Genomic DNA, 12,314 nt, shown 5'->3' with positions numbered 1-12,314 from the left:
ACCGGTTTCAGTAATAAATACCATTTTTATGTGCTGAATTTGTGATGCTTTTAGCCTGCTGCTAAATGAGACCGTAACTGATGAGAAAATTAAAACAAAATGGATCGTGTATCATTTATAATCAGCTTCTATAGCTCTTAAAGTCCAATAAGCAATAAAAATATCACAAAAATATCACGAAAATAACCAGAAAATCGTTCTTTGGGAACGACTTTTAAGAAAACATCGTCATTTAATGATTTTGCTCCTCCCTTTGCCTCATTTTTCTGACACAGTTGACAGAAATATGGTAACGCTAAAAATAAATGAAAGACTATGGCAAGCATCCGTAAATAGTGCCTGGTGCAATTCGTGCGAAAGAAAAAATGCAAATCCTCACCCAACTCAATACCAGTATCTGCAGCGCTGGTGTAAGGAAAGACAAGTAGATGTGTTTGAGATTTGGTAAACAATTTGGGTCATACGAAGAGATTACATTTTCCCATGTTACATTTACTCTCATGTTGTATTTACTCTACGTATCCAAGTTCAACCATGTTTTCTACATTCGATTTTGAATAATTATTTTCTTTACATTATCTTTCCTTCTTTCGCTCACAATCCCGAAAAGAAAACACCACTTACCTTTGGCCCTACACACAAATTTGACGGAAATCTTAAGCACACTCATGAAAAGGCAAAAAAGAACTAAAATAAAGTGCAGCAAACCTTTTTGTTTTGTTTTCTATTCATTCGTTACGAACTGTTAGTCTATTGCTCTGTCAGCAGAATAAATGGCAAGCACGGGTAAAGCTTTGCATCGTTTCAACTCGTACCAAGTCTTCTACGATGAGGGATTCTCCCACCCCGCTCCTTTTTATCGGCATTCAACCAGAATAAAAAATATATTTCGATATTCAAATGAAGGTCAGATTTGCCCATCTGTAAGCCCTACTTTTGATCGTCCTTCGAATACCAACTCTGTGACACAAATACGAACGCAGAACTAAACTTTCGCCTGTTAGCCATAAAGTAAAGGCAAAATTGTGCTTATCACAGCAAATGCTCTTCTGTACTAGAAGCAACCGGTTAAAAGGTGTAAGTAGGAAATTTAATTGTTACAAAATGCTGGACTAACTCTTTCACCTTACATTGTAATACATATTGAGATAGCGGATAGTTCAAAAGTCTGAGTATACTATATCATGACACCCTGTTACTTCAAACAACGGATACGGACAAACTTCCGTCTTCATAAAATACAATTTATTTACCAGCCAGATGTCCTCCCGCAACGGGCTCAGTACTTTGATGCACTACGACCAGTTAAAGGAACAGCTAAAGGCTCCACTAGCAGACGGTCTCGATATACCGGTTAAATAACATCAAGACACCCGGACGCCACTATAATATTACGGTGTTGAATACCGCCTACAAAATATTTTCCCTAATCCTTCAGGATAAGCTTGTCCCATTCGTTGAGCGGATAGTTGAAAACTATCAAAGAGGATTCCGAAACGGAAAATCTACCACTGACCAGATCTTCACCATGCGGCAAATCTTAGAGAAAATGGCTGAACAGCAGTTGAACACGTACCATCTCTTCATAAATTTTGGCCATGGTAAAACTCTACGAGGCCATTAGTTCTTTTGGAATCCCGGCCAAACTGATCAGGCTTATTAGAATAACCATGACTAGTGCCACATGCCAGGTGAAGGTGGATGGAAAATTCTCAGGGTCCTTTGCTACCACCAAAAGCCTGCGTCAGGGAGGTTCGCTCTGTCTCCTATTCAACTTGGCGCTAGAGAGGGCTATAAGTCAGCCCAGATCCTTGCATACGCTGATGATATAGACATCATTGGTCTGCATCTCTCCCAGGTAGCAGAGGCCTCAAAGGACCGAACATGCGGCAGAAAACCTCGGGTTGCAGGTTAACGAGTCTAAGACCAAATTGATGGTGGCTTGGCATTGATCAGCGGCCCTACGGAGAAATCCAGAACTACGTGGGGGTGATGTACGGATAGGCGACCGCAAATTTGAAGTCGTCCCAAACTTTACCAATCTCGGGTCAAAAGTCAGCACTGAAAACAGCATTGAGACGGAGTTGCGCGCTAGGTTCGCTAGGATGGTGGCCAGCCAGCCATTCTACAGCCTGAGGAAACATCTCACCTCAAAATCCTGTCACGACGGTGGAAGCTGGGACTGTATTGTACCTTTATAGTCCCAGTACTCACATACGCCTCTGAGATATGGACCCTGTCCAAAACAGACGAAGCCCTCTTAGCAGCGTTCGAGAGGAAGATGCTCAGAACGATGATTGGCCCCGTATGTGTGGAAGGACAATGGACGAGCCCCGCTACAATGACGAGCCTCACAGCGAATTAGGCTCGCCAGGCTCCGAAGGGCTGGCCATGTTATACGCATGGCACCGGTCGACCCAGCTCAGAAAGTCCTTTTAGGCCGTCCACACGGACAGAGGAGACGTAGTAGGCCCAGATTGAGGTGGGAGGATGGCGTGGAATCATCCGCCATTCTGCAGCAACAGGACAAAACCGCAAAGCGGTTGTAGCGCCTGATAACTAAGTAAGTAAGTAACAATTTATTTATTTATAATGGATTATGACAGTACAATGCCGTATTGTCAACACCGCTTGTGATTACTAAGTTATATAAACATAAGGATAAGGCTTTAGTAAGGATTTCCTAGTTATTCTTTGCATAAAATACAATTTAGTATACGTTCAAAATCATATTATCAATACCAATACAGAAATAAAGGATAATAACTGATCTGAAACAATATTCAACATTGTTCAGTTTTATCTTAGTTATAAAATATAAAATATGTATAATGTATAAAAAAAATATTTGCTTTTTCTATAAGTTTGTAATCTCCGGAGATTTTAGCCTATCGTTTAGGACTTCCTAGTCATTTCATATCACCTTAGCAGTACAACAGCTGTACAACAGATAAGATAAGCATAAGCCAACTTCTATCTTAGTACAACCATTTCGCAATATGATTGTCGGCATTTTTGCATCTGATCCGTGCGCGTGTTATTCGTGTAAAAAATAGCTAAAAAACAGTTCTTTACTTCTCTAGTCTCTAACGGTTGAACAAAACAAAGCTATGAAAAGCTATTCAAGCCCACGATTGAAATCTATTTTGGGAAAAGGATTTGAATAAATATGACTGAACGTTTTGTCACCGGGAAGAAACGTCAGCTACTGATGAGAAGGTAAACACCCAAAAAGGTTTGTAATAAAATGTAAATGACAAAGTTGGAACGAGAATCCTTAACCGAAACCCCACACGATTGGTGAAATAGGGATAAGGATTCGATCGTCTCCAGCAATGTACTATTCACATTGACGTCCAAATTTATTCACATAACACGTCTGGTTGGCATTCGCTGGAGAGGGGAAATATGTGTCAAAAGGAATGATCCCAATTTTACATCTGCATTGTTCGTACCTACCTTGGGTATAGCGATTTGTTCATGTCCAATTCACCGACTACGCCGGTCGTCCGGTGTGACGACGCGGACGACAGTGCCGATGAAGACGGTGGATTGATCTGCCAATCAATCGATGGCGCGCTACTTGTTGGCTTTTATGCTTTTAAAACGTGCGCTTGCGTATATATGTTTGTGTGTACGTCAAAGAAAGCGCTGAGACGTCCTGCAAACTCCCGGCGAACGAAACAATTTACTTTGCTGCTACTACTACTGTTTCTGGCGATGCTATTGCAATTCCGCCTACACTGTTGATTCATTGCATTGCACGTACCACGCGCCGTGACGATTGCACTGGGAGGTTGATTATTGCTGCTGATTTTCATTTACTGATCAAACTTCCGACCACACTTCGGAAAGGGGATCGGAAAATTCGCATCGAAACACGATCGCCCCACACACCAACAAACGGGTTAAACTTAAAAAATACACTCAACATTCTAAACGGGCACGATTTTCTTCAGCTATGATGCACTATCCTGCCAGTGGAGTAGGTACGGTATTGTTGGCTTATGGCCATTTAGCGCCTTTAGGCGTAACCGCCCTCTATTGTGGGTTAAAATCGCTTCTTCCGCCAGAACCGTTATTGCACTTGTGTTGGCCCGTCATCGATACGATAAGCTACGTTTTCTTTAATCACCGATAAACGCTCCTAGGCGCACAGGACACACGTACCATACATATATGTGTAGAAATATATACACGATCACTAAATTCTTGCCCTCTTTTCCGCTCTTCGCTATTGCTGTAAGGCTACTTTTCTATTGCAAATTGATTTTTCTTTAAATTATTTTCACATTCCATACGGTGGATGACCACTCGCATACATACACTTTCTTCTTCTATTGCGTGTTACGGCAAAGGTAATCAAACACAGCGTGTACACACACACACACATGCAAACCCCCTTTTTATTTTGCTATTTCACTCTCTTTCCTTTCACTCTTCCTTTTCATATTTTTCTTCTCTCATTCTGCACTGCTTCACGCGCGTGTGTGCGTGTGTGTGTGTGCACTAGTTTCGCCCCCAATACACACAGATCTGAAAAGTATTTCCACCCCGTAGCTTGAGGGTAGAAATGTGTCTTTTGAATTGCACTGCTGTGTAATCAGACGGTAGGGAATATGCACTCTCTGGCTTTCCTTCACTTTTCTCTATCTTGCGCGCTTCTATCAGCACCCACTAACACACCACCATTCCAGCTTACACACTACTATATTGCTGACGGCTCATTTTCACTGCCACATGCAATAGAGGATCGTGGACGCAAGCACAGTGTAGCAAAGACAGGGTTGCACACACAGACGCTATCGGGCCGTTTTCCTCGCTCCTATCAATTTTCTCTTACTATCACTCTCTGTCGGAGCCACTACTGCTGTGGAGGCACGTGTATTTATGCTCGTGTTGTTAAATCACTTGCACCACACACTTACACAACACAAATACACTGATCACCCTCTGGAGAAAATAGACAAATGGAAAATATAAATAAAAAAAAAACATTTACACACAACACACTAGCAGATCGTTCAACAATATAGCGTAATTCTGAAGCTGTTTAGATGTTTCACATTAGTTGTAAAACATTGTGCATAAGGCTCAGGTTACGTGTGAGACGGTATAGCACATCACTATTCTTTTCGCCAAGGAACTAACACACGGTTGGATTGATGATCGATGTCGCTGACAGATGTGGTATGATCTGAAAGAAATAAAGAATAAAAATAGAACATATGAGTATAGGAGAGAGATGCAAAACAATGCAAAACCTACTATTTACAGTATTGGATAAAACGTGTGCTCAAAAAGCGCAATCATAAAAAGGATCAGTAAATTTCAATTTTTCGAAATCGAAAACGAAACACTTAGGCATGTGTCATTGCTCGGTGGCATGCCACTAGTTGTAAGGGAAATGTATGGGATTTGACAGATGAGGTTGAACGTCAATTTTGGTCGTGCCAACAAATAAAAAAAAATGATTTCGTTGCACGGTGCCTTGCAACAAATTGAACTCGCTTGTGACAGAAGTAACAAATTAAAATGTTAAAAGATAATTTGTAAAAAACGATATTTGTTCATAAATATCAGCTGCAGCAGCATTAAAAAGGTACACAACTGTAATGGCAAGCGGTTTCTTATGTCTAATTACACCGGAATTTTAGTATTCCTGTAGTACAGTCTTTCGTCCGATCCACCAAAGTTTAGTGTGCATTAACCGGACTACGAGGCCAATTACTTGTAACTGCTCTGGTAGCAGAATGCTTGTATAAAGAAAGCCTTCTTTCTTCGTTTTTTTTACATTCAAACGTCAAACCGAAAATGATCGTACGACTAATCTGCGTATGACATCGAGCAATGACACCAGTCTTAATGCAGATGACGGTTCAGGAGTCTAGATGTTTGCTACATGTTTATTGCAGCTGTTTGCTGTCAAATTGACAGATCACAGCGAGTGTTTTGTGGACAAGTACCATTTTGTAATACTTCTGCAATTTCTCGCTTTTTTTAACTATTATCTCTACCAGCATCGTTTAAGAACTTTGCTTTACGTTGGAAAAAAAATTGTTTGCTGTAAAAAGAGGTCTTTTTGCGTTATTGTAACATTACAATGTAAATACACGTTGATAATAATTGAGGAAGGTCAGTACTGATGCTTTCTTTATATTTTTGTAAATAGATTCCAAAACGACAACTGACAGCCTTGGAGTGAAACCAAGAAAGAAAATAATCAAGAGTGGAATGTCACAAAAAACAATTTGTGACAAGTATGAGGTGAAAAGGTTGTGAGGTTTCGGACCAGACAATCAGACGACGTGCCGTTGAAGCCGGATTGTTTTTTCGACGTCCTCCGAAGAAACCTCTGATTTTCATTTAGGAACAGAAGTAAAAGACTTCTTTTTGCTCAATCCCATATTGACTAGGATGTGCAGTAATGGCGGACGGTTCTGTTCAGTGATGAGCCGAAGTTGAACATCTTTGAAAGCGACCAACTGGAAAACGCTTAGATTCACGTTACTGTCAGAAAACGGTAAAGCATGGCAGAGGCAGTGTAATGGTCTGGAGAGGATTTTCTGCGAACCTTTCTTGGTTCGCATCCAATTCATCAAATCGATGGAACAATGGTCTGTTTCATTCACAATGACATCCTGAAAAATGTTATGTTATGTTCAAAAAGATAACCATCCCAATCACACCGCCAAAGCACTGGCGAAATGAACTGGCTGCCCTAATCTCCGGATCTGAACCCTATAGAGAATCTGTGGGAGATCGTGAAAATTGATCGTGAAGGAGTTCGACGCAAGGATCAGTTGTTTGCACAAATAAAAACAGGCGTGCGCAGCAATTCCACAAAACTTCATTAATCACCTGATCGAGTCTATACATCGCAGATGCAAGGCTGTAATTGAAAACAAAGGACTTCCAAAGGAAATATTGAAAGCCAATTTGAATTTGGCAAACAACACGCGAAGTTGCACTTGTTTTGTCCAAGAAGAAAGCGTTGTCCAATTTTTATTTTTTATTATTTATTTGTTTAAAATAGTTTAAGTTTAATCAACTTGAAAATATATTCCTCACAATGGACTTATTATCAAGCTTTAGTGAAGGGTTTCATGATTGGGATTGATTGGTTGCACTTGTTTTGTCCAATACTGTATTAGAAATAACAAATAATCAGACTAAGAATCACATCAGATGCAATCTCGGATTAGAAATAAAACTCCAATCAATTCATGAACCCAAACTGGGTTGATGGAAAAATATTCCTTTCATTCAATTCAATTCATCCGTGCTCCTTCGCATATGCTGCCACCATTGCCCATCATGTAGAAAAAAGGTTATCCTTTCCTTCCCGGAAGCGATCGAAACGAAACGAAAGATGAACGAAAGATAACACAACTATGTATCTATGACGTAGCTACTACTGACCGGGGAAATGTGACAGCTCATCACATTATTTCATTGATCTGGCCTCTTAATTCCAAGTAATCTGAAAACAATTACCCCCTAATGGAAATGAGAAGGTCAAGATCCTGAAAATAGTCAAACCAAAGGGAAAAGGAGAAGCCATAAAGAGCCGGGAAGTGGCAACAACTCAGCTAAGCATGTACTTTGGAACACTGGCGCCCTGCCAACAAAACTAGTGTAGAAGATATCGTTCGCGTCTCTCAGAGAATATTATTATTATTTTCAGCTTCCCTTCTCTCAAGTTGCAGCTCGTAAAATATATGCGTGCAGCTGCACACTTTTATTCAGCGGCATCCTTTAAGCCGCGTTTTATTGGTTTAAACTGGCATTACTGTCTAAATCGAGAAATCACTGCCAATATTACAGTTATAAAATTTGCACACACACACTGTAACTAGAGTTGTTAAGAGCGAAAATGTTTGAAAACGTTCTTGTTCTCTATTCGAATCAATTTCAGATTTTCTGCCTCACACACACTACCTCCTCCCCTTTACGTCTACTCCAGTGCAGCTTTTCAACGAAGCAAATCGATTAAACAAACAGCAAATCATCGTCATTATCATCATTACAATCGTTATGAATCGTTATGTCATTTTATTGCGACACGGAGACGATGTTTCCCTTCAGACTACCAACCAGTGGTTGACTGACCAGTGGTTTAGATTTAATTACATGCTTCAATAGCATGATGTTGAAAACGGAAAATTATAATGCAACTTTCCAACTCAAATATAGTTTCGTACCACGACACAGCTCATATTTCAAAAATGAAAGAAAGCCTTCTTGCAATCTATGAGTAGAGTCAAAGAAAAGACTAAAATAAAACCTACTATGTAATTCATTTTTGAATTGTTCTTGTGTAGGTGTATTTATACATACATCTTCTCGCTTACATAACCATTTTTGTAACCTTTTTATACCCTCGGCAAACCTTATCTTTACATCGAAAGATTGGAAAAAAGGAGCAGATATTTTAAGCGACCTTTTTGTGAGCTCAAACCCTTTTTCTATTATGCCAGTACCTTACCGTTCCCTGCTACAACAGTTCTCTTCTTCTACAGCCCCATTCTACAGCTGACATTGCCCCGAGCTCTCAGTAATACATTTTATACCATCAACTCCTCACGCCAACGATCGACCAACCACCACCAAGAACCCGTTTTTCCATGTGTTTGGCAAATTTCTTAGAGTACACGAGTTCCAGAAGTTCATCAAGCTTGAACGATAGAACATCAAACATTAGCCAACAACGAGCGCACTCTTGTCGAAGCCGCTGCTGGTACGCTTTGCAAAACCGAAAGGAAGAAAGCTTTTAAGAAAACAGACGTAGACACCGTCAGCAACATTAAATGCTACCATCGCTACTATCATTTAGCAGGTCATAATTTTCTACTAAGCATCCACAACCATGCGCCACAACCAACTAGTTGGTTGGCTATAATCCGTCAAATATATTTTTGATCTTGCTTTTCTGCATTATATTGGATAGAAATTTTTCTTGCACTAAGCCGAAGTTTAAATGGCTCCTCGTCAACTTCAAAGCTGTGTGTGTATGCCAATGATTTTTATAAAACTATTCAAGGCTGGTTGAGGCTCCATGTGGTAAAGGAGATGCTTTTCGTTGATCGACCAGAATTACGTATCGAATCCCGTCTAGCTACACATTTTAAATAAGTCTAGTAAGCCCGGCATCACCTAACAGGCGTCAAGGTTTTGAAGGAGAACTCTGTCCAAAATGAAGTAAAAATTAAATAATGGTGCTCCAGCAGTGCTCTGACTGAAATATTAGTTGAATTTTCTCAACAAAGCAGCTTATGTAAGTTTAGTAAACTAAACTAATGCAATGTAAATGCACTGGAACATCTGTTCGGATGTTTCTTAGGCCAAGAAGAATAATATCCACTCAAGATCTTCGAAAGTTAAACGTGCATGCCCGGGATGAGACAAAAAACAAAGAGTAAATGCCTTGAGAAAATTGTGCAAAGTCTTGAGAATACGATACCGAGTCGTAATACTTAAGCATAAAAAGTCATCGAAAGTTATTGCTTATAGTATGATAAAAAAAAACACTTGTTGTCATTTGCAGGGAACTACAAATGAGAATACCGCAAGCGCTTATGATCATCCTCGACCACTGATATAGAAACCCCCAATACATTAGCGAATTATCAACAATAGACACAAAATCCTCCAAAATAGTTACGGAAACCGGTGCGATTGATATGGAGATTGTATATTATGTAGTTAAAGAGTTAAAAATAATAACAAACTTTTCTACAATAATATTTAATAAAATTACCTAATTTCTGTGCGCGAAAATCAAATGAAAATTAATTTCATATAGTGACAAATTATAAAGGATTTGGTTTTTACCATCAAACGACAAAAATACAAAAAAAAAACCGTCTCACAAAAACATTCTAATATTTGAATTCGAGATTTGAACCAGTGCGTATATACAAATGCGTTCAAAAATCGTTCAGTCGTCCAACGGTTCGACAGAAACGTTTAGATAGAAAAAAATATTTTACGTTCGTCTAGAAAGCGTAGTGCGTACAGTTTTACCAATTTAATTAACTAATTTTTAATGTTAATTTTTGATGCATAGAATTATAAAATATTACCGTAAAAAAAGCTTGTTTACAATTTTTAACTCTCGAACAGGCTAAAATACATTTTCCATATCAATCTCACCAGCTTCCGTAACTATTTTGGATGCTTTTGTATCTATTTTTGCTGTTTCGCTAATGTATTGGGGGTTTCTGTATCAATGGTCGAGGATTTCATAAGCGCTTGCGCTATTCTCTGAAGTTGGCCCGCCGCACGCTATCATTTGCATTTCCCTGTAAAACTGTTTGCCCAAAAAATAGCTACCCAAAAAAGAGAGCTTCCTCATTTGGCCCTAACAAGGAAATTGACACGCGGACAGCAACGATGACGCTTAAGCGTTGGCATGAACATGCTTACTGAAAGTAGGTTGCGGCAAACTTAACGATTTCTATCGCATCGCAAGTACATTCATAGCTTTAAGGGAAAAACGTTTTTGTTAAGACTACTGGCACGGTTAGCGTCGTTATGAGCAGCGGAGGGTTAGTACCCGATTTGGTCGTTCGACAAAATGGATTAGAATCGCCAAACGAGCAGCTAAAGTGCAGCAAAAGCAAGAACAAAAAAAAACGCCATAAAAGGTAAGAAACCATATCTTCCACCAGAATTGGTCAAAACTTAAATGTATGCCGGCAAACGTCGACCGTCAAAATGTTTGGTTAACTACGGTTAGCACATCATTGATTCTTTTCTTCCGTAGCCATGAAAAGGCGAAGGAAAAACATATAAATTTATCAGAAAAAACGTCATGCTCCCACGCCTTTCCCACTTGCCCCACAACCGATTAGAAGCAATTTAATCCCCAGAAAAAGGCAACATTGTCGGCCAACATGAACCAAAACCAAAAAAAAAAAGCAGCAACATAGCAACGTACGATCGATTCGCCCACTACAAGATGATTCGTACTTTCTGCGTCCTACGAGCAATCTGAACGGTCTTATCGACTAGTGGAAAGCAACATCCTCCGTTCATAAATGCAGGAGAAAGTTATTTAATTCAGATACAGATAGTACCGACACCCACAAAGCAAGTCTTGCGAAATTGAGTGAAATATAGTTCTAAAAGAGGATGTGCTGAAAAAGCCTTATAAAACGGTCAATTTGCTTTAAGAAAATTGGTGACCTCACTATAACTACTTCACGTAAAATAAAATATAACAATTGATCTGAGTCTTTGTCGAATTCAGGCATTTACACTGTTTTCAAAAACAGTAAACTGATAAACTGATTTGAAAATAATTTTATTTTTGCAAGTAACTAAGATAACGTAATCGATATCCGTGTAGCTATGGTCCAATATCGACTAAATTCAATTACAGCTCGCAATGTAGTGATATTTAATAGCCAGTGTAGGTTCACTGACTATACAGAACGCTGTAAAATCACACTTTTTCTTTATTCCATTTCGCACCTTTCCTTTTTCATGCCTTATAGCATGAACAAAAATCAACACACTAAGTGGATTACTTCATTTTCGTTTCGGCAAAACAAACAACGCAACAGTACTGCGAGCTAATCGGACAGCATAATCCCTTCGCTTATCCTGTTATCCATGCTTTGTACGATTGAAGTCAACTCCATCAATGCACTTCTACTCAATTTTTGGTTTGTTCGTAAATCTTGCCAGCATGAGACAATAAAAATTGTCATAAAAAAATTACAACTATTTTAACAACTGCGTGACACCGTTAATAAAATTATCTAATAAATCAAACTTATTCCAATCAAAATGTATAATCCGCTTCTGACCAGATACATATCTAATTGCACCTAATTGATATGATAGTTAGAAAACGATGACAGTCAGCCGGATTATTTCGCCCCATGACAAAAGGAGGCAGAAAAACAGAGAAGTAAAAGATTGAGGCGGAAAAGTGCTTCGGCTAGTCCTAGACGTTGGTCCGAAAATAGAAAATAGATTCAAACGCAACAGCCGTTCACCGATGTGAAACAGTGTTGGACATACACACATACACAAATCACGATCCCATAAAACCGCACGAAACAAAACGACTGCCGACGAAATACAGCGCACAGGGGCACAAGCTACAGAACAGAACCACACAAACACCTATCCAAACACCCACGTACCAATGCACCGTCGTACCATGGTTTCACGGGCGGCAAAATTAGAGGAAGGAACCATTTTCGCATGTACAGCACACACAAGGCAAGGGAAGAGAAGTGCACTTAAAATCTGTCTGCATGCCCACGACGTGGTGACTTCCTCTGTAGCGACCTGTTTTA

General features: G+C 39.5%; 3 protein-coding genes across 4 annotated transcripts in view; all 3 read right to left on the bottom strand.

Moving 5' to 3' along the window:
* Positions 1-3,572, bottom strand: part of LOC126565771 (AF4/FMR2 family member lilli) — a 54,065-nt gene extending 50,493 nt beyond the window's left edge. Inside the window, exon 1 of the mRNA XM_050222979.1 lies at positions 3,460-3,572. Within this exon, the coding sequence (XP_050078936.1) occupies positions 3,460-3,482 (23 nt within the window). The 5' untranslated portion in view covers positions 3,483-3,572. The remainder of the gene's footprint in view (positions 1-3,459) is intronic.
* The window catches only part of LOC126565725 (guanine nucleotide-binding protein subunit gamma-e), a 377,807-nt gene that overhangs the window by 129,249 nt on the left and 236,244 nt on the right, over positions 1-12,314 (bottom strand). The gene's annotated exons all lie outside the window — the stretch shown is intronic.
* The window catches only part of LOC126564633 (ankyrin repeat domain-containing protein 13C), a 250,773-nt gene that overhangs the window by 219,651 nt on the left and 18,808 nt on the right, over positions 1-12,314 (bottom strand). The gene's annotated exons all lie outside the window — the stretch shown is intronic.

Source organism: Anopheles maculipalpis, chromosome 3RL (assembly GCF_943734695.1).
Source record: "Anopheles maculipalpis chromosome 3RL, idAnoMacuDA_375_x, whole genome shotgun sequence".
Lineage (NCBI taxonomy): Eukaryota > Metazoa > Arthropoda > Insecta > Diptera > Culicidae > Anopheles > Anopheles maculipalpis.
This window is presented reverse-complemented; position numbering and strand designations above follow the sequence as displayed.